The sequence below is a fragment of the Natator depressus genome, chromosome 11 (assembly GCF_965152275.1).
Source record: "Natator depressus isolate rNatDep1 chromosome 11, rNatDep2.hap1, whole genome shotgun sequence".
Taxonomy (NCBI): domain Eukaryota; kingdom Metazoa; phylum Chordata; order Testudines; family Cheloniidae; genus Natator; species Natator depressus.
In genome coordinates, this window is record NC_134244.1 from 80,980,464 (window position 1) to 81,002,539 (window position 22,076).

General features: G+C 43.8%; 1 protein-coding gene across 3 annotated transcripts; it reads left to right on the forward strand.

Annotated features, from left to right (window-relative positions):
- Window positions 1-1,129: 1,129 nt before the first annotated feature.
- LOC141996274 (mitotic-spindle organizing protein 2B-like) lies at window positions 1,130-21,307 on the forward strand. Of its 3 annotated transcripts, none has more exons than XM_074968258.1 (4): window positions 1,130-1,447; window positions 1,543-1,667; window positions 4,194-4,382; window positions 20,917-21,307. In XM_074968258.1, exons 1-4 carry the CDS (start codon window positions 1,278-1,280, stop codon window positions 21,072-21,074), a joined length of 642 nt encoding a protein of 213 aa, XP_074824359.1. In that variant the 5' UTR covers window positions 1,130-1,277; the 3' UTR covers window positions 21,075-21,307. The 3 variants fall into 3 exon arrangements, with proteins under 3 accessions (XP_074824359.1, XP_074824360.1, XP_074824361.1); XM_074968259.1 differs by having other exon boundaries at window positions 1,134-1,447; window positions 4,194-4,331; XM_074968260.1 differs by lacking the exon at window positions 4,194-4,382 and having other exon boundaries at window positions 1,159-1,447.
- Window positions 21,308-22,076: the final 769 nt, after the last annotated feature.

Consider the following 22,076-nt stretch of genomic DNA (forward strand, 5'->3'; position numbering starts at 1 on the left):
AATACCAGCAACCACACACAAAAACACTAACACAGGAACCTATGCTTGCAACAAAGCCCGATGCCCACTCTATCCACATATCTATTCAAGTGACACCATCATAGGACCTAATCACATCAGCCACGCCATCAGGGGGTCGTTCACCGGCACATCTACCAATGTGATATATGCCATCATGTGCCAGCAATGCCCCTCTGCCATGTACATTGGCCAAACCGGACAGTCTCTATGCAAAAAAATAAACGGACACAAATCTGACATCAGGAATCATAACATTCAAAAACCAGCAGGAGAACACTTCAACCTCTCTGGTCACTCAGTAACAGACTTAAAGGTGGCAATTTTGCAACTGAAAAGCTTCAAAAACAGACTCCAATGAGAAACTGCTGAACTGGAATTAATTTGCAACCTAGATAACCCATTAACTTGGGCTTGAATAGAGACTGAGAGTGGCTGGGTCATTACACAAACTGAATCTATTTCCCCTTGTTAAGTATCCTCACACCTTCTTGTCAACTGTCCGAAAAGTGCCATCTTGATTATCACTACAAAAGCTTTTTTTTCTCCTGCTGATAATAGCTCATCTTAACTAATTAGCCTCTGAGAGTTGGTGTGGCAACTTCCACCTTTCCATGTTCTCTGTATGTATATATAGCTTCTTACCATATGTTCCCTTCTATGCATCCGATGAAGTGAGCTGTAGCTCACGAAAGCTTATGCTCAAATAAATTGGTTAGTCTCTAAGGTGCCACGAGTCCTCCTCTCCTTTTTGTAACTTAGTGGGTCTCTATTTTTTGCCTGGAGGGCGGGGCGGCTGGAGAGCAGTGGTGCTATACGGTGTACTGCCCCCCCTACGTCTGCCCTGCGGCGGGCAGTGCTGCCTTCAGAGCGGCCCCCCCAGCCAGGACGTCACCTGCGGGGGGCTCATCTCCAGCACCGCTTTCCCTACACACTAGGCACGCAGGCAGGCAGCGTGGCCCGCGCGGACCAGGAGACTGGGGGCCCCACGGGGGCCGCTCTCCTCAGCCTGTGCGGCACCGAGCAGCCGCCTTGGCAGGGAGCCGGCCCCGCGGAAATCCCGCAGCCGCACGACGGCTCCACCCCGCCTCGGCCGCCCCCCCTAGGGCGCACGCGCGCCTTGCTGCCAGGCCACGCCGCAGGGAGGGCTCCAACAGCGCGCATGCCCAGTTGAACAGGAAGCGAGGTGTGCTAATTGTCTGGCTCCGGGCGCCGGCGCTGGGTGAGCGCGTTTCCGGCCCGTGCCTGGCTGTGCCGGGATGTCGGACCAGGGCCTGGCCGGTGGCGGGGCGGACTCGGGGCTCGATGCGGCCCTGAGCAAAGTGGGGGCCTCGGTGCGGTCCCGGCGGAAGCTGCCCACGGCGGAGGAGGCGGAGCTGTTCGAGCTGGCGCAGGCGGCGGGGATCGGCCTCGACCCGGAAGTGTTCAGGTGGGGTGGGGCGCGCGCGCGGGAGGGGGCGGCGGCGGCGGCGGCGGCGGCCGGCGCAGGCTGAGCGAGCTGCTGACCCTGCGCCCTCCCCGCAGGCTCCTGCTGGACCTGCTGCGGATGAACGTGGCGCCCCTGGCCGTGTTCCAGATGCTGAAGTCCATGTGCGCCGGGCAGAGACTGGCTCCCAGCGGCCCCGCCGAGACCGGCCCCGAGACGAGAGGTCAGGAGCCGCGGGTTATTAGGGGCCCCCTCCCGCTGGGCTGGTCCTGGTGAGCCCAGGCCCGGCTCACGTTCCTCTCCCTGCAGGGAGGTGCCCGGGCTTAGGCCCGTGGCTGCTGCTTTCTGCTGGGGCAAGGCGGCGAGAAAGGGCGGTATGCAGGCAAGCAGGCAAATCCCTGCCGTTTAGGAATCTCGGGCCTGCCACGGCTAGTTTTGCTGCAGGACTAGAGGGACGGAGGAGGTGTCTGTTGCTGGGAGCCTTCATTTATACAAGATGCTAATTAGACATTCACGTTGTATGTTAGCAAAAGAAAAGGATTTTTAAACAGGCAGAATAAAAATCTTGCCCTCTTCCTAGCTCATTTGACACTCTCTTGTTGCCTATCAGGTCATCACTTAAGCCTGAATTTAAGCCACTTTAGCCATACTAGCATATTGAAAATGTCAAAACCAAACAACCTAAACTGAGTGTGGTCTCATATACCTGTACCTATGCTATAGCTTTAACTAGTATAGTTTTGTTGGCCAAAAAAACCGCAACAAAAAATCACAAACCTGAGAACGCAATGCCAGTAAAACTTTTAAGTGTAGACCAGGCCTTACTCCAACTCTCCAGTTCTCATCACCATCATACTAGACAGTCTAATTTCTAACACTGTTAGAAGTAGGAAGAGACCTTTTTTGATAAAAACATCAGGCTCTAGTTTTTCACAAAGAAGCAAAAGGCACCAGACCTATTTTTCTTTTAAAAAGAGCAGCAACAGAATGTACATATATCTTCCTTTCCATTCTTTTTTGGAAGTATATTATTGTATCTCAGTTTCCCCTGTTTCAGGTGGAGGTGACATTCTTTCCTGCTCTGGAGGGCTGGATGCATCTTCCTCTGTATCTAGTGAATGTTCTTTCCATTAGTCCTACCATGCTTTCAGCAGGCACTCAGGTTATAGTGACAAGTGTGGTATAGATACTGTGACAAGCAGAAGGAGCATGTTAGAGAGGATTCAGAGTAGCAGCCGTGTTAGTCTGTATTTGCAAAAAGAAAAGGAGTACTTGTGGCACCTTAGAGACTAACCAATTTATTTGAGCATAAGCTTTCGTATGCTCAAATAAATTTGTTAGTCTCTAAGGTGCCACAAGTACTCCTTTTCTTTTTGCAGATACAGACTAACACGGCTGCTACTCTGAAACCAGTTAATATTAGTTACTCCACTGTAAATGCAAGCAAATGTTCGTACCTGTTTATGGTTATCTGGGACCAAAAACTGTACTCTATGTGCAGGGCCTTATGGTGTGCAATTTTCATCCTCTGCTTTTTAGTGTTTCTCCCCTTCTTTCCTTGGTTTTCCTTCTGTCGTATCCCTCTTGATCATAACCGCAGTATCACTAGCAAAGCAGTCTGTTGCTTCTCTTGGCCTTGCTAGGGAAGAGCGGCTGAGCCTCCCTTGCATTGCTTCTGAAGGATTACAAAAACTGAGCATGCCAAATTTAAACTGGTTCAGAAGTAGCTGTCTGGAAGTCTTTAATATTGGAAACAAAGTATATTAAATCATAGGAAAACAAAATTGCAGTGGATGCTGAAAGTGAAAATGAGAGCTGTTTATCATGCAAATGATACAGACTTGTATGTTTCTGGCAATGCCTTTATTCTTCCTCTGAATTGTTAGCAGTTAAAAGTTCTGTGTAAGTGGCATGCTTAGTTTGGGATGGGATATGACACCTGATCAAAACTAAAAGATGCCAAAGTACAATTCCAGTTCACCCCACCTGGCTGCAGTGAGCGGCTGTGGGTGATTGTATAAAGGAGACACAATTGTGGTGTGGCTCCGCAGGACTCCACATTGCTTGGCTTTGGCCAGAATGGAAATGAATATGAAGAGATCTCAGTACCAGAATAAAGGATCACATTTTAGCTATTTAAAACAACAGTAAAACAGACTTTTAGGTATTTAAAGTAAATTTTTTTCATCTTTGATGCGTACTTCCTTCAAAGAAAAGAAAAGCATCATAGTTACTTTTAGATACTACCTAGGAAATGATGTACACTTGTACATTTATTTACAACATTTGTTTAATGTGGGGGTTTATTACTTCAAAATACCAATTAAGTACTTCAGGAAAATGCACTGTATGCTTAAAAGACTTGTTTTACTGGATTAATGGCTGGCAAGCAATGTGGAAAGTGCAATTATGAAATTATATTTGAAAACATTTGAGAAGAATATTGGTACATTTATTACTATGAAATGATTTTTGTTTAACAGCAGTTTAATGTAATAACTATTCAAGTCTAAGCTGTTCATCTAGGGACTTCAAAATTTTAGAGGGGAAACATAAAAGTAGACTGTTAAGATGACAAGATTATGAAATTGATGTATTTAACAAAGCATGTGAGATATGTTACCATTGTTGAAGAGTCAACTTTTCTTCTTTCTCTAAGGGTATTGAACATTCATATTCACTACTCTGTTCTTTTTTTCAATAGACATATGGTGTTTTTAATGTGTTTCTATGTCTCTCTTTGAATTAGAGGTCTCATTTCTCTCTGCCAAGAACAGTAAAATCCCTGCACCACTCTCCTTTTCCTCTGCCCTTCGATCTCCAAGACTAACAGCCCCTAAGATTGTGGTCTACAGTCCTGCTGATGCTTGCTCGCCTCTCTCTCAAGGTCCCCCTCGTTCCTTCCAGTTTTCTTGCTGCCTGTTCTCTCCTTTTGCAGGTTGTGTTTATTAGTTTACCTACTGGGGTTGGTGCAGTCTGTTAGGACATTAAGAATCACACTTGCATTGTGAGTCCTTTAAGTTTAGACTAAAAGAACTGGTGTACCCTCTAAACAATACATAATGTTAACAAACGGTCAGGAATGGGTAATTTTAAAAATAATTAAAACTTACAGGTTAAAAATAAAATGTAAATCTTACTTTAAAAACAAAAACTGATTCACTTTGCTGTTGAATTAAGAGACTGAAATCTATTGTGAAAAATTCTTTCTCTGTCTTAGACTAAATGCCATATGCATAAACAACCAAGAGAAGTAAGTTTAGGAATTACATATTGTGGCCCAGAACCTGCAGACCATTGCGTGAGGGTGGGCTGCTTTGCCCACTCAGCTTCCCTGAAGGCTGTCCATTCTTAATGAATTGCAGGATTGGAACCTAAGAACTTCCTGTGCATGGTGGATATTTTTGTCAAGGTTTTTTATCAGTGACTTTTTATAAACTCTAACTGGTGCGTGCACTCTACAGGAGAGCTTGTGTGGAGATGACTCACTACAAAGACAAATAATGCTCAAATTTATATTGCTCATATGCATTGGCCATTAGGCTTAAGGCTTGCAAACACCTGTTTCCATTTAAGGCCTGTGTTTTCTGATTTCTATGTGTGTTTCAGAAAGTTATCTTTTTGGGTTGAAGTTTTCCATTCTTCTGTTTCTAGTAAATTGTCTTTGGAAGCTTGAGTAAAATCCCTTTAGCTGTTTTTGAGTGGGGATGGGGTGAGTTCTGTCACTCTGTCTTAAAAACTAAACTTTAAAGATTGTGGCTGAGGTAGGGAAGCCAACACACTTAAATATGGCATGTGCACAAGCCTCTATGGCCATTGTGTGATTTTTGTACATTTAAAATCCATTTCCAAACAAGTTGTATTGTAGCCATTTCAGTATATGCTGCTGTGCATACATGGGTGAGAAATGCCTGCTTGCTTTTGAGCTGGGATGTCTTGGAAGAAAAACGTGATCACAATAAACCTTTGGAGCTTAAAACTCTCACAGACCAATTTCGTTTTAAACATGCACATCTTGAAAATTGCTACAGAACAGCATAGGGTTGAGATTTCTGTCTTCCATAGTTCTTAAAATTATGTAAGCAGAAACTTCCTGAATGAAGCCCTGGTGCTACAGGTCCCAGAGATAATGTCCAGTTCCACTTTTTAAAAGTACATTACAAGAATGTTAACTTTTTAAAAATGCACTCAAGTCAGGAACTGCCAGAGTGAAGGTATCCCATTCAACCTTAATTCTGCTCCTCTGTGTATGTGTTACAGTAGTCTCCAATTTCATGCTGTCATACCTTTTTCCCCACATGACACCTGCCTCCATCAGTGCACAAGATGGATGGCATTATAGTGAATGGGGCAGTTCAATACTCCTTTTATCTTCATCGTTCTGAGTCTGGCCCCAAAATATTTGGGGTGGTGGGGGAGATGGCTGATGGATTCTCATGTTGCCCATATCTCAGATGCATTTATAGCTCTGTGTGGACCCTGCAGAATACTGCAGGAGACTCACTGAGGCCCAGTGCAAGCAACTGAAAACAATGTTATAATGGAAAGTGCTTGGCAACTTTAATGCAATGGACACTTCCAGCTATAATACACCATATAACTGTGTACAATCTTGGATACATGGGTAATGTGGTGTTGTACTGTGGCAAAGTTATAAATAGTACACAACTTGAGTGATACGAGCAGTATTCAATACAATTTAAACAATAGAGCACAGAAGCAGTATAGCAAAATGGAGTAATAGCAGAAAGCAACTCCAGGTTTCATATGCAATGTTTAGTTACACAGAACAAAACTGCATGACTATCAGATTTGTCTGAGTACATCTTACTGTTCCCCCTACTGGTATGTCACATATATACTACAGCCATTTGCCAAATGGGGATGATGGCAAGTCACTTGGAATTAAACTTGTGCAGTTAAAAACATAAGGCATAATAAACCAATTGCATCAAGTACTTCATGAAAATATTTGAACTCAAAATAGCTTGAGAATAGCTGAGTCTCAGATGAACAGTACAAACAAAATCTGAAACATTTGAATACACTCTGTTGTATAAGTATTTCTTGGGGAAAGTTTGTGAACTAAAGCAGTAACCTGAACACACATACACCTGAAAGGTGCTTTTTTCTTTTTTAAAACCCCCCGAAGATCTAGGAAACAAATGCAAGACCTAGAGCACTGAAAAGTCATGTGGTTTTTTGGCATTATGGTAGTATAGAAAAAGTGGTAGAGATGGGAGTGTTGAAAAAGCAGCCAAATGGGGTAGCAAAGTTGGGCATCCCTGTTGGAAAGCAGGGAACACATGATGATATGCATCTGAGATGGAGACCTGGGGCAGTGTTGCAGGGTTTTGAAGCTGAAACTTGATGGGATGGACAGGACAAGTGGGGGAGCCAGTTGAAGGATTCAAGACAAAGAATGACATGGTCAGATTGGTTATCAAAGGTAGTTTTAGACAAACTGGAAGATGAACAATGTGGGGGTCTGGAAGGTCAGAGGTGATTCTTAGGGCATGGATGTTTTTGTTAACTGTTGGGACAAACTAGGTTGGATTTTCAAGAAATTGTGGAGGATTAAACTGCAAGTTTTGATCAGTGTATGACTATTGTACTTCAGAAAGCTGTGTAATTATGGAAAGGGGGTAGTCACACCCTATCTAAGATTGCAGCCAGGATTGCATTATAAAGACAAATTGAAATTTACCAAAAAAAAAAAGTAACTCAGACTGAAATAGATTCGCACCCCCCCCCCCGCCCTTGTGAGAATTGCATGGAATTGGGCAGCGCTTCTCCAGTTGAAAGATCAAAAAAATTACTCTTACTTGAAACTTTTGTGAGGTCTCTGTTTCTCTTTGAGTTTTTAAAAAACAAAATGATGCTGCAGGAGTCAGTTAATAAATAGCTTCCATGATAACATTGTACCCATCCTAGTTTACAAGCATTTTTCAAAAACTATCAAAATACCTCATTACCCTACTTTCAAAAGTCTGGTAGTGTGGAGTTATGGTTGGATGCACTCAACACTGTCTTGTCCTCATCAGTACAAGAATTTTCAAAACAGTGGAAAGTCAGAAAACTCAGTTAAGAACATCTGCCCCCTACAGGAGTGCTAGCATTAAAATAAAAAGACTATAGGAATGGGGAAAGCAGAACTATGTTGATTCCAATCTGGCCGTAAGACATTCCCTGTAGAGATGACAAGAGGAACTGGAAACATTATAGCACTTAACCCCTCCTGTGATCTGTCATTGAGCAGCAAAGGCTCCCAAGGTCAGTGAGGATCCTACTGACATATATCAAGAGGAGTCCTGATTTGGAGTTGCAGTGTGCACTGAGGGAAAGGGTGTAAGGTATGAAGATTCTGGTCTTGGATGGAGGGGTCACTGTGCTGATGGAGATCTGATGACACTGGCTGGCTTTCTGGGAAGAGGAATTATTTTCCCTAGGGCATGGAAGATGGCAGTTTTCATCTCTGTTCTGCATAATCCACTAGACTCCAGGATGGGCCGGATCTGTGGACCTTATTACCTGAAAAAAAGGCAATTTTCAGATAAGTATGGATAAGTTTTCCTATTCTTGAAGCACATTGGCACAAAAAATAATTTTAATGGCTCCAAGAGTGGGAAGCAAAATTATTCTTTAAATATGGATATCCCGCATGGAGAAAAACTCTGCCAAAAGATTAAAAAAAAGACAAAAAAAGACGCTGGCTAAGACTGGATGACCAGTTTTCAGAATTTGGTGAACAAACGGCCATCTAGCAGATCTCAATACAAGAGAAACTACTACTCTGCCCTGAGATTGTCAGTGTGCTCCTAAAGACTGGACTTCAATGCTGAACAGAAGAAATATTTCTTGGATTTATTTAAGGAATAAATGTTATGATAGTTGTGAGGATCACCTATCTGAACTAAAAGTACAATACGGGGCTTCATTAGAGAGAGCTCCCAATTTCAAATTAAAAAAAAAAAATCAGAATGAAAATTATAGCCCTTGAAAGGCCTACTCCATTGGATAGAGAACATAACGGCTCCTTCAGGGGTTCAACCTAGGTAATGCTGTAAAGAACAGAATGAGGTTCCAAGGACATGTTTATTCCCTGGGGCTGGAATAAGGTTGATGATCAAGAAAGCATTTGATGTTGGCGTTTATACAAAAAACTGACTTTTCTTGAACATGCTAAGAACTTTATACTATAGAGACTTGATCTTTTTGCTTGGACACTGTTATATACCCATAACCAAGCCTTGCTGGGCTGGGGTCACTCAAGGATATGTTTCACTGTCTTAACATGGTAGTTAAACCATGGACTTTGCACCAGCCAATAGAATAAGTTCTATATGTTGATTTCTCTGTTGGGCTCCATGAGAGTAATCACCACTTCATCCAAGTATCCATTTTAAACCTCGCTGGTCCTGAAATAGCAGAGCTCTGTAAGACAGACATCTGAAGATCCAGGGCCAAGCTAATCAAGCCGGAGTATCATAGTCCAAAAAGGCATAAGCTGTATCTCATTCTGATGTTTTGTATTGTCCTGTGGAGCAGTGGAAAAGGTGAGAAGATGTAGCAGGGACCTTGCCCAGCTTTGCAAGATGCCATTCACTGCCTAAGATCGTGAGCCCTGACGCACAGAAAGGCCCCAGGGCACTTTATTTTCTGTTTCTAGTTGCGAAGGAGTTGATCACCAGCCCATCGAATTACTTATGACGAGTGAGATATTTCTGGGTGCAGAAGTCACCCTGTTACTCCAACTTGTGCCATGTAGATTTTGATGCTGTTTGTCTCCCCCTTGCACAATGGCTGGGGCAGAAGCAGCAGAGCCAGTACTTTTCACTGGGCTGGGGTCAAAGGCAGGAGTCAAGACTAGTGATCAAAGTGAGGCAGGAGATGAATACCAACGTCAAGCCAAGCTGGGATCAGAGGTCAGGAGTGAGATAGGGCAAAGATGAGGTATGTAGCAAGAAAGAGTCTTCATTCCTGCTTGGACAGCTCTTTGGGACAATGTCCTAATTTAAATAGTTGGCGTGGACTAACCAGGGGGCTGCAGGATTCTGTCTCTCTGGCCTCTTCAGGCAGTATTTCCTGCAGTTCCTAACCCTCTTCAGGCAAAAAGAAAAGGAGTACTTGTGGCACCTTAGAGACTAACAACAGTATTTCTTGCAGTGCCTAACACTCCAATAATTGTTGGGTGCTGCTTCCTTGGTGGCTCAGGACCCTGCAACAATGAAGCACTGGAATGGGTTACCTAGGGAAATAGTGGAATCTCCTTCCTTAGAGGTTTTTAAGGTCAGGCTTGACAAAGCCCTGGCTGGGATGATTTAGTTGGAGATTGGTCCTGCTTTGAGCAGGGGGTTGGACTAGATGACCTTCTGAGGTCCCTTTCAACCCTGATTTCTATGATTCTATGGAAGACAGTGGGGCAGCCCTTGAGCAGGAGGAGATGCGGGGTTGGAGGCAGGGGAAAAAGGAGGCTTGTGCTAGGAATGGAGGGGGGAATGCCATAAAGGATCTCTGCCTGTCAGCTACCTCCCCATTCAATACCCATGCTTCCTCACTGCCTCTAATGGCATGGAGGAGAGAGGAGAGCCATACCTGCCCACCCTCCAGTTCTATAATTTCCTCTGTACCTGGTGAAGAAGCTTATCATAGAATATCAGGGTGGGAAGAGACCTCAGGAGGTCATCTAGTCCAACCGCCTGCTCAAAGCAGGACCAATCCCCAAGTAAATCATCCCAGCCAGGGCTTTGTCAAGCCTGACCTTAAAAACCTCGAAGGAGATTCCACCACCTCCCTAGGTAACGCATTCCAGTGTTTCACCATCCTCCTAGTGAAAAAGTTTTTCCTAATATCCAATCTAAACCTCCCCCATTGCAACTTGAGACCATTACTCCTCGTTCTGTCATCTGCTACCATTGAGAACAGTCTAGAGCCATCCTCTTTGGAACCCCCTTTCAGGTAGTTGAAAGCAGCTATCAAATCCCCCCTCATTCTTCTCTTCTGCAGACTAAACAATCCCAGTTCCTTCAGCCTCTCCTCATAAGCTTCTCCTAGGTACTAGCACTGCCAAGCTGATGAGTCCTCTTGGCTGTCAGACCAATATTTACCATGCTTGCAATCCAAAGGTTGATCACCCTGAAGCTTTCTAGGAAGCAGAGCCCTCAGTAAAGCTACACTCACCTTGGTCAAAATAACTTCAGATTTTCTCCACAAACTCCACTGTGGCCCCAGACTTACCTGTTTGCATGCTGATCTGACTTTTTTGGTAGGTTTTGGAGAGGAAGCAAAATTCAGCTTTAAATAGAAACTTAGCCGCAACACCAATAGCAGAAGAGAGAGACACTGAAAACTCTTCTACCTGTTGCTGTAATCCTACCTCCTCATCTTTGGGCCTCAAATGTGATGGTATGCTCGAGAGCCACAACCCAGTTTTAGACACAATTTGTTTCCCATTCCCCCTGTTTTTGGTCTCTAGTATCCTTTACTTATCACTTCTAGACTGCTTTGGAGTTGTGCATGTTTTCGTTTCAGTACCTGAGCTCCCTATCAAAACTATTTGAGATTCTGCATAGCATCAACTATTTCCAGTACACAAGGACTTCCCTTTTGGTCTGTTGATTTCACTTCAAGTCACAGGATTTTCTGGACTTGATCAGACTCAAGGATGTCAGTGGCCAGCACTAGATGCTACAAGGAAGGTGTAAGAAACCCCATGGTAAGGATAAGCTGTCCCCAAGATTGGTTTAAGCCCTGAAGCATGAGGTTACTCTTTGAGATGGCCTTTGCATATTCCCACACATCTGCACCACGAGTTTCCAGAATCTTTCTTTTGCCCTTTGCCCTTTCTTTTGCCCTAGTTAAATTTCCTTTTGGATCCATCCAGGTCAGTGCTGCTGCATCCCTGAAACAGTGTGTCTCCAGTCCCAGGGTAGTCTCAAGTCATATGCCCACCATCTCTGCTTGAGAGAAGCATGTCTGTTGGATGCATGCGATGTCTGTTGGGCTTTCACTCCCAGAGCCTGCAAGGATCAAGTGGCCTCTTGCTGGAGGTTCTACTTGCGCAGTTTCTCCAGCTGAAGCTGCTCCTGACGCTCCCTGACCTTCTCTCTTGCACTGATGCTGCTGCTCTTGGTCTGCTCTCTGTTGCTCCTGGTCTCCAAGGTGCTGGGTTTCCAGATACACTCTGTGCCTTTCCTGCCTTTCCTGTTGGGCTGTCTGCCGCTCCTGTTACAGTGGTGTGCTGGTTAGGACAGAACATAGTTGTTTCCTCTGTCAGTCTGTTTGTTCTCTTTCTCTCCAGGGTGGTGGACCTTTTGCCAGCAAGCTGGAGGTTTTCTGCAAATCTGGACCATCATTCCTTGACTGGTCATTTAGAATATTGCAGATCTACTAGCTGTCATTTTGTCTGTTCAGTGTTAAGCTGCCTTTCTCTGCATACCTCAACCAGCTGATTTTTCTTCAGCTGTTCATAATTCATTTTTCTCTGTCTCTCTCATCACTATTCCTTTCCCAAAAAGACTATTGAGACTTTTTCCTCTGTGGTTTTCCCTTCTAGGTAACTTGCTTTCATTGCTGTTGATACTTATGCAGTTCACACTGCTGCAGATCCCACCGATGCCACCATAGATGTCACGGGTCAGGGCAACTGTCCCTGTATTTCCTCTCAGTGGTCTAGCAAAAACACCAATTCTCAGGCTTCCAGCTCCCCAGCCATTGCCTTTTTGGGTGCAGACCTGCGTTTCTCTCCTTTCGGAGTGGGGTATTTCCAGGCTGCACAGTTCCCTGCCTTCCTTGTGTTATTCCCAGAAGAGACAGGCTGCCCAAGTGGATCTGCTTGCTTTCTCTTCAGCAACTGATGAGTGATTGTCAACAGAAGTAAACTACCAAACAGTTCTTTCTGTGCAAGCCAATTTTCTTCTTTAGGTTAAAACACTACAGAAAAAAAACACATTTAAAGCAATAAAATAACCTATATGCATGCTAATAAATTTACCAGGGTTCATCTCAACTTCAACATGGATTCTGCAGGAACAGTCCTTCAGATTCTCACCCATGAGGGTTCCTTGGGGTTACAGGTTAATCACAGATTCAGTTCAGAATAAAAATGTAGTCTTGTGGGGCTTCAGCAGGTCCAGTCCTTCCAACACTACTTTAAAGATTGGGGCCTTCTATGGACCACGGCTTCTGTCTGTTTGCTGGTTCAGGAAGAAGGCCCCGAGCCAGTTTAAAACCAGGCTATATATTCAAGAAATCTTGTTTATCTGGTGGTGCCTGGAGAATCCAGTTTGAACTAGTATATGGGCACCTCTCCAGGGGATGGCTTCAAGGGGAGGTAACAGAGAAAGTACGTTAACATCCCCCTCCTAGTAGAGAAGGTACATACAATTCCACAATAACACATACACAATTGCATTTTTAATACAAGTGACACACACATCCCCACTCCCCAAAGGATTCATTCCAGTTCAGTAAGGTTTAACTTAATTCAGTAAACTTCTTTCAGGGTATTGCAGGAAATTGTCAGGCTGTCACAAGTATGTCATACGTATTCTCCAGCTTGGAACTGAGTGAACATGAAAAAGTCTAATTTTAAGCCTGACACAAAAGAGAGAATTTTGGGGGGCTCTATTGATTCCACGGCTTGAGCATAATTGCAGCAAATCAGATTTGACAGCATGCTAGCGTTGGTAAATCAATTGCAAAACAATCCATGTACTACAGCAAGAACCATATCTCTGGCTTTTAGGTCACTTGGCTTCATATACTCTGGTGACCCCATTTGCCAGACTGCCGTCTTCTCCGGGGGAGGCTACAAATGGTCTATTGCCCTGCTGTTCACAGGATGGACCGGCTGGGCACTGGGGAGCAGTATTCTCCCTCCTCGGCATTTCTTCTCCTCCTTCCTGGATTGATTAATCCTTCAGAGTTTTAACCCTCCCTGAACCTTTGCTGCAGCATCTCCCTGCCAGCTCCTTTGCCTTACAGAGCAGAGCAGCCAAAAAAAGCACTGGGTTCAATGGCCCAGTAATAATACAAGGGCGGATAATTCTTTCCTACAGAACTTTTGTTCCATAACCCTCCCTACGTCTGTTCGCTGTTTACTACTTCCCAGATGTCCAGAATTGTGGGAGACACTGGACTGCAGAACAGAACATTTCTTAACAATAACTTCCTTTCTGCTAGCAGCGTCTTCTTCAGTTCTACCCACCCTGCATGGCTTATGACTCAAGGTCAGATATTAAATGGAATCATACCATACCATCTTCTCTGGTCTAACGTACATAGTTATGTTATCTCTGGAATATTTGTTAGTGATGTTATGCAAATTTTACAGTTTGGGAATAGTTTATCGGGCAGCAAGTAGGAGCAGAGGGGACATGGCCAGACCATGTAGAGTCAAAACACTGATCTGCCCTCACAAGCAGCAGAGAGGAGAGCAGCCCGCACATTCAGAATTGTGGGAGACATGTGAGGTGAAAGGAAATTATCGGTAGGAAATTTTCTGTCCTACCTCTTTTCAAAGATCAGAGTATACAGATAAGAACCAACAGTGGTATTCTATTATTTAACAGTGCGATTAATCATGTTTAATTTTTTTAATCGTGCAATGAATCGCGATTAATTTTTTTAATCACTTAACAGCCCGAGTTATAACCATTGATTTTAGCATTCAAGTAGTGCAAATCTTCCTCCCAGATTTCAATAATACCAACTATACTGAATTTACACTCATAAATGAGCAATTCTAATTCCTCTTGATGTTAACCATGGTCTTAGCATTGGTGTATAGGCAGTTCAGGAATTTCTTCTCTTCGTATCCTTTGATTCCTTGATTAATTGTGTTCTCAACCTCTCATTTTTTGTGCTTAGTGCTCATTTCTTCCCTCCCTTTACCCTCCCCTTTTAAAAATAGTTTATCCCCCCCTGATAATTCTAGCCAGCCTGTCCCCAAGGAGATTGGTTCCCCTTCTACTGTACTGGAGGCCATCCAAACTATACAGCCTCCTTTTTCTCCCAGAATTTGGACCAGTGTTCCACAGACTCAAACCCCTCCTCCACTTACCTAGTCAGTCATTCACTTCCACAATCTTCTGCCTTCCTTTACTTGTAAACCAGGAATGATCTCAGAGAAGATTGTTTGGACATTCTTCCTTAGCACATCTGAATTTCCTGAAGTCATCTGTTGTTTGTTAGTTATTCAGTGATGCAGTGGCAGTAGTGCTGGTATGAACCGTCATTTAGTGGTCGACTTCAGAAGCCTATCAAATGGTAGAGCTGATCATGATCTCTCACATAGAAAGCATTACTCGTAACTATTGCTAACATCTCCAGTTGTCTAGGAGACACTGTCCCATCTTGGCAGCCAATGATCTGGCCTCAGATACTGATGCCTTTGTCACCTCTCAGTCGAATTGCAGCAATGCAATACACCTGGGCATGAAAACTTCAGCTCTTAGGAAACTCCAGCTATTACAGAATGCTGCAGTATATTTCCTCAGCAACACAGGAAGTCTGACCTAGATCTGTTTCTATTCAGTATCTTCATAAATGATTTGGATAATGGCTTGGAGAGTACACTTATGAAGTTTGTGGATGGTACCAGCCCGGGAGGGGTTGCAAGCACTTCGGAGGACAGGATTAAAATTCAGAATGATTTTTACAAAGTCGAGAAATGGTCTGAATGAAACAGGATGAACTTCAATAAGAACAAATGCAAAGTACTGCGCTTCAGAAGGAATAACCAGTTGCACAAATACAAAATGGGAAATGACTGGAAGGAGTATGGCAAAAAAGGATCTGGGGGTTATAATGGATCACAAACTAAATATGAGTCAACAATATAGTGCTGTTACAAAAAAAGGAAACATAATTCTGGGATGTATTAGTAGAAGTGTTGAAAGCAAGACAAGAAATAATTCTGCTCTACTCTGCACTGTTAAGGTCTCTCTGCCAGAGTTCTATGTCCAGTTCTGGGCACCCCACTTTGTTACAGATGTGGACAAATTGGAGAAAGTCCAGAGGAGAGCATTAAAAATGATTAAAGGTCTAAAAAACATGACCTGTGATGAAAGATTGAAAAAATTGGGTTTGTTTAGTCTGGAGAAGAGAAGACTGGGGTCACATAACAGCCTTCAAGTACATAAAAGGTACATGAAGAGAAGGGTAATAAATTGTTCTGCTTATCCACTGAGGGCAAGACAAGAAGAAATGGGCTTAAAATACACCACAGGAGATTTAGGTTGGACATTAGGAAAAAGTTCCTAATGGTAAGGGCCGTTAAGCACTGGACCAAATTACCTGGGGAGGTTGTGTAATCTCTGTTGCTGGAGGTTTTTAAGAGCAGGTTAGACAAACACCTGTCAATGATGATCAAGGTAATACTTAGTTCTGCCTTGAGTGTAGGGGACTGGACTAGGGGATCCGTTGAGGTCCCTTACAGTCCTACGATTCTTTCCATGCTACTGTTAAAAACACTCATGTCAGAACACCCTGTGTCAGCTGACAGGGTGGTTTGTTGGAGTGCTCTCTGACCTCTTATGAGTCATTGAGTTAAGGAAAGGAGGTAAGGGAGAGCTGGATCCTTCCCACTCCCTCCCTCTCTGTTACCTAGCCACTTCCCTTTCAGGGCTTCTCTACATAGGCACAAGCACTCCACCAGGGGTTGCACTGCACAAGGGTCAGGGCTAGAGGCATGTGTTCCCAGTTAAGGAGCCTAGGATGAGTTTTGCTACAGCTGTGCGTGGAGTGGGCTGTAAAGCATCTACTGGAAGAGAAAGTCAGGGGAGCAGAACAGTAGAGCCTTAGTAGTCTGCCTGTGGGGCCAGGGACAGGAGGGGAACTCAGCCCTCGGTGCTTTTCAGCCAGGCCACAGGAATTAAACTCTCTGCTTAAGACACATTTGATTTTTCAAAACCTGCCAATGATTCAAGCAGGGTTTGTACTAATTTCCTTTCTGTGCATGAATTATAAGGAGCTGCTAACTGGAGCACATCTTTTTACGTTAACATGGAGATTGCATAAAGGGTAAACCATCCCTGTGAAATCACCCACTACATCTTATTGTTACCAGGAAGAACAAATATTATAACTGAAAGAAGGGAATAAAAAAATGGCTTCTGCGTCTCTGCCGGGCCTGTGTGTAGAGTCAGTGTTACTGTTCTCCCACTAAGGCCAGTCTGTTGCTTCCCCCGGTTATTTGTCTGGGTCTCACACAACAAAAGAGAGGAAAAAAAAAATTTAAAAATAGGGGTGTGTGTGTGTGTACACCCCCTTGATCCTTGCAGGGGCTCAGGACTGGGCAGCAGCCGTGAGCTTTTAAGTCTGGTTTTCAAATTGACTAGTTTCTCCTAGTTCTCATGTCCACTTCCTGACTGGAGCCTGGTTCGAAGCACTGCCCTCACTGTGTTACAAACAGAAATAGTAAGAAGAGCAGTTGGGGGCTTAAAGGCAGGGTCTGAGCCTTGGGTCTCTCCCTGTGGGAGGAAAACACTGCTCCATTGGGGATGGGGAACCTCCACGGTCCTTTCTGCTACTGAGGAACGAAGGGGGCAACAACATCAGTCTGGGCAGAGAGCAGGCAAAGAGAACAGTGCTGTAGGTGGCTACTTCTAAAAACACCTGAGGACTACAGGAAGCATTCCCTGAGGTCTGATTCACCTTTGTGACCCTGCTTCTATGCCACTGCAGCATTCTGTCTGCTGCCAGTGTGCACTCCGTAGTGCCACCGTGCAGCCTTCCCTGCCTCCTGAATACATCTATCGAACCACCTAGGTTTTAAACCCATCTCACTATTGTTTGAAGGGAAGAATGAACATCACAAGCTGGTGTATGTATCCTTGTATGTAGTTGTAGGCACCTGGTCTTATGAACGTACCTCAGCCCATTTGTAGGACACATACTTGACTGCTCCTACTGCCGTCATCTTCTCTGGTCTTTTGAGGTACTCAAATGAAGCCTGATCTCTCACGTGGAGTATCACTTGTATTTGTATCATGTTGCATCTTTACAGAACACTGGGTCTCTCTGAAAAACAACCAAGTATGCACCTCAAAATAACAGGACATCATGTGTCTATTCAATTAAGTGGGGGAGCCTTTTGTTAGCATCAGTATTAGTTTCTTTACTGTATGGGGAAGTCTCTTGAAATCCAGTCCTTTCATGGGTTGCACTAATGTGTGTTGATTTCCCTAATGTTCAGTATTGTTTAATACAAGTGTTGAGGCAGAAGTGCACACAACACACCCACTCTGATTGTTGGGCCTTGTGGTGTTGCTTCCAAACACATGGTCTGACCCTACCCTATTGAAATCAATGGGAGCTTTGCCATTGATCAGAATGGGAGGACTGACATCATACCTTTATTTATATATACATAAAATGGTCTTTAGAGTGTTCATTCTTTTTTTCTGAGGAGTTTAGTATAGTTTAGAGGATTCATAGATACTAAGGTAAGAAGGGACCATTATGACCATCTAGTCCAACCTCCTGCACAATGCAGGCCACAGAATCTCACCCATCCACTCCTGCGAAAAACCTCTCACCTATATCTGAGCTATTGAAGTCCTCAAATCGTGGTTTAAAGACTTCAAGGAGCAGAGAATCCTGCAGCAAGTGACCCAGGCCCCATGCTACAGAGGAAGGCGAAAAACCTCCAGGGCCTCTTCCAATCTGCCCTGGAGGAAAATTTCTTCCTGACCCCAAATATGGCGATCAACTAAATCCTGAGCATATGGGCAAGATTCACCAGCCAGATACCCAGGAAAGAATTTTCTGTAGTAACTCAGATCCCACCCAATCTAACATCCCATCACAGGCCATTGGGCTATTTACCATGAATATTTAAAGATCAATTAATTACCAAAATCATGTTATCCCATTATACCATCTCCTCCATAAACTTATCGAGTTTAATCTTAAAGCCAGATAGGTCTTTTGCCCCCACTGCTTCCCTTGGAAGGCTATTCCAAAACTTCACTCCTCTGATGGTTAGAAACCTTCGTCTAATTTCAAGTCTAAACTTCATGATGGCCAGATTATATCCATTTGTTCTTGTGTCCACATTGGTACTGAGCTTAAATAATTCCTCTCCCTCTCCGGTATTTATCCTTCTGATATATTTATAGAGAGCAATCATATCTTCCCTCAACCTTCTTTTAGTTAGGCTAAACAAGCCAAGCTCCTTGAGTCTCCTTTCATAAGACAGGTTTTCCATTCCTCGGATCATTTAGAGGATAAAGGGCCAGATGTCCAGTAGCCAGATAGTTGGGCATTTGTGTGCCTATCCTGTGGGCCCAGAGCCCTTTTTTGTGAGAGACACATACGTTACTTTGTGCCCACACAAATGAAGGATTTGCACTGTAACTGGACATGTGCATTCAAGAGAGGAAGGTATTTACATGCACAAACATGCACCTACTTGCTTGCTAAAAAAATCAGATAATCTTTGGGGATGATTTTGTTGCCGTCTTTGATGACGTACAGTTAAATTTCTCCTTTCTGCAATTTGTGCGCTTTCATTGACAGCACTTGCATTAGTAAAGTTGCTTGAGTGATTCTGAGCTTCAGCAAAGGAGAATTGGAAAGCCGGCTGGCTGGCTTTGGGCTGACAGATGAGAAATCTACAGTAGTAGATTTTTCTTAAAGAGCAACTGGCATGTCTGAGGCAAATGAATTCATTTGCTGTTTATTGCTTGAGTTTGTCAAACAATTTACAGATGCAAATGAACCACTTACATTTTTATTCTTTGGAAGCCATTTGAGTGTTTCTCTAGTGCACTAAGCTGTAAATTTGTGCTGTTGGCAGTAGTGGCTTTCAGGGGGCAGGAATGGCACTACATAGGAATGACTCTTGGGTAAGTAATGCAGAAGCTAGGAATGAGCGACAGGGGATGGATCGCTTGATGATGACCTGTTCTGTTCATTCCCCTCTGGGGCACCTGGCACTGGCCACTGTCGGAAGACAGGATACTGGGTGAGATGGACCTTTGGTCTGACCCTATAGGGCCATTCTTATGTTCTAATAATGGAATAAAGTTTCTACAGCTCACTCTTCTGTTGGCCACGGAAATTGCAGAGATGATGGATTCTAAACAACATAAGTGGGATGCTACTAATTATTGTATAGCCATCAGTCAGTTGTCTTACAAAATATCTCAACATCCTAATCAGGTAATTAATGTAACTAATTTGTGCAGAAAAATTATTTAAATTAGTGATCAAATACCTGCCTTTTGCTCTGATCTCTTTATGGTGTGTGTATTTCTAAAATTCTTTAAAGCATTGGAGCCTGTTTGTTTGTTTGTTAGCTCCGTCCTTCTCATCCCTTTCTAAGGTAGATTGTTCTCCCTTTTTTTTTTTTTTTTGACCTTTCACTTGTGTAATTTTTTCCTTACCCTTTTTCTTCACCCTACATGATGTGCCTCCTCTAAGACAGCTCTCTCCCAAGCTGTCAGGCCCTGCTCTTCACACACCTCACTTGGTCTCTTTCTCCCCTCACCTGCCCTGCCTGAAGCAAGTCTCAGTTTGTCCCCTTTCTCCTGCTGAACGTGGAAGGGATCCCCTCCAGGTCTCTTGCTAGCTGTGTGCACCACACTTCCTGCCCTCTCCCCCTCCAGCTTGCATAGTGCTACCCAGTGCTTTGTCCTGCGGCTGTGTTGCATCATAGACGCAGCTAGCAGTGGTAGGATAAGAGCAAGATGGCTCAGGAGGAGTATTCTATCTCCCTTCTGAACCCAGCAAGGCAATCTGTGAGTGGCAGCTTCTTTGTAGAATCCAGATGCTTTCCAGAATACCCAGGAGAGTTGAGAGGTCTGTTAGTCTGACAAAGTGACAAACAGGAGTGGCTCTGCAGGGTTGGACCCTGTCACTGTGGCTTGTGAGGGGCATAGACTCTGGAACATTGGTTCACTTGTCCTAGCCATGACATGTTAGATGCTCTTTAAATTATTTTAGTTGCAATTTGCAGTTCTGGTGTTCCTATGCTAAATGAAAGTAATCACATAATGTGTTCACACATGTAAAAAATAAAAAGAAAAGTACTTGTGGCACCTTAGAGACTAACAAATTTATTTGAGTATAAGCTTTCGTGAGCTACAGCTCACTTCTTATGCGCAAATTTGTTAGTCTCTAAGGTGCCACAAGTACTCCTTTTCTTTTTGCGAATACAGACTAACACGGCTGCTACTCTGAAACCTGTTAAAAAACAAAGTGATTTATGCTATTTGATTTATCTGAGGAACCAATTGTGATGAATATGATTAGACCTACTACTGCAGTTTGTTTAGGATTTATGCTACCTGACATCTGTTAAATTACAGTTCATGAGTTTTGTGTCTATATTGGATGCTGGTAAAATTTCATCATCTAATAAAACCCTACCTATAACATGAATTCTTGAGGAACACTAGCAGCTTGGGTGCAGTTATGATGTCAGATTAGAACTTTAAAGTTAACATATTTATTTGTCCATCCAGGGAGAAATAAAACCAATTCTGCCGTCAGCGGGACCCAAGGCCTGGCAGAACGTTGCAGCCGGGAAGGATCGGTCCAAAGAATGCCCCGGCAGCCAAGCACTAGCAGGCTCCAGAAGACTGGAACTTCTGGAAAGAGCAGTGGAGGAAGCAGTACATAGAGAGTCAAAATAGAGCACTGAGGACCTTTGTACATTCTCCATTAAAATAAGTGCAATGCAGCACAACATGTAAAAATGCAAATGATCCAAGATTGTGAACCTGCTCCAGTGTTTTGTATTTATGAATGCTATAGAATATCACAGGTGAAATATGCAAAGGGTCAGTTACTGTTTTCCTTTCCTACATTTCTTTTGGATACATCTGTTAATAAAGAACATGAATTCTTCGGGAATAGCTTTTAATTAGAACTCTGTTTAAAGCATTGCACTAAATTAGTGAGATGTTATTCTTCATTCTTATTCATAGTGTCTGGCCAGCTCTACGCCTTATGAATAGTCTAGCTCATGCAAGGGTGCAATCTCTCTTAGCTCACCATCTAGAGAGACCCCTAGAAAGTTTTTGGAGGGGGGTGTGTGGGGGGGGGTGAGAAAACCTGGATTAGTGCTGGAAATGACCCACCTTGATTATCATGCGCATTATAAAGAGAGGTTTCAAAGAGGGATGGGCTATTACCAGCAGGAGAGTGAGTTTGTATGTGTGTGTGTGTGGGGGGGGGAAGGGTGAGAAAACCTGGATTTGTGCTGGAAATGGCCCTACTTGATGATCACTTTAGATAAGCTGTTACCAGCAGGAGAGTGGGGTGGGAGGAAGTTTTGTTTCATGGTCTCTGTGTGTATATAATGTCTTCTGCAGTTTCCACGATATGCTATGCATCCGATGAAGTGAGCTGTAGCTCACGAAAGCTCAGGCTCAAATAAACTGGTTAGTCTCTAAAATATAGACAGACACACATACACTTTGTTTCTCTCCCTCCTCCCAGCTTTTGAAAGTATCTTGTCTCCTCATTGGTCATTTTGGTCAGGTGCCAGTGAGGTTACCTTTAGCTTCTTAACCCTTTACAGGTGAGAGGAGATTTCCTCTGGCCAGGAGGGATTTTAAAGGGGTTTACCCTTCCCTTTATATTTATGACACGCCCCCCAAATCTCAGCTAGGGTGAAACA

Excerpts from the sequence above, each read along its gene's own strand:
- LOC141996274 (XM_074968258.1), top strand. The coding sequence starts at position 1,278 with ATGTCGGACCAGGGCCTGGCCGGTGGCGGGGCGGACTCGGGGCTCGAT. Across the intron at positions 1,668-4,193 it reads GACCGGCCCCGAGACGAGAG|AGGTCTCATTTCTCTCTGCC; the intron begins GTCAGGAGCCGC and ends TCTTTGAATTAG. Across the intron at positions 4,383-20,916 it reads CCTGTTCTCTCCTTTTGCAG|GGAGAAATAAAACCAATTCT; the intron begins GTTGTGTTTATT and ends TTGTCCATCCAG.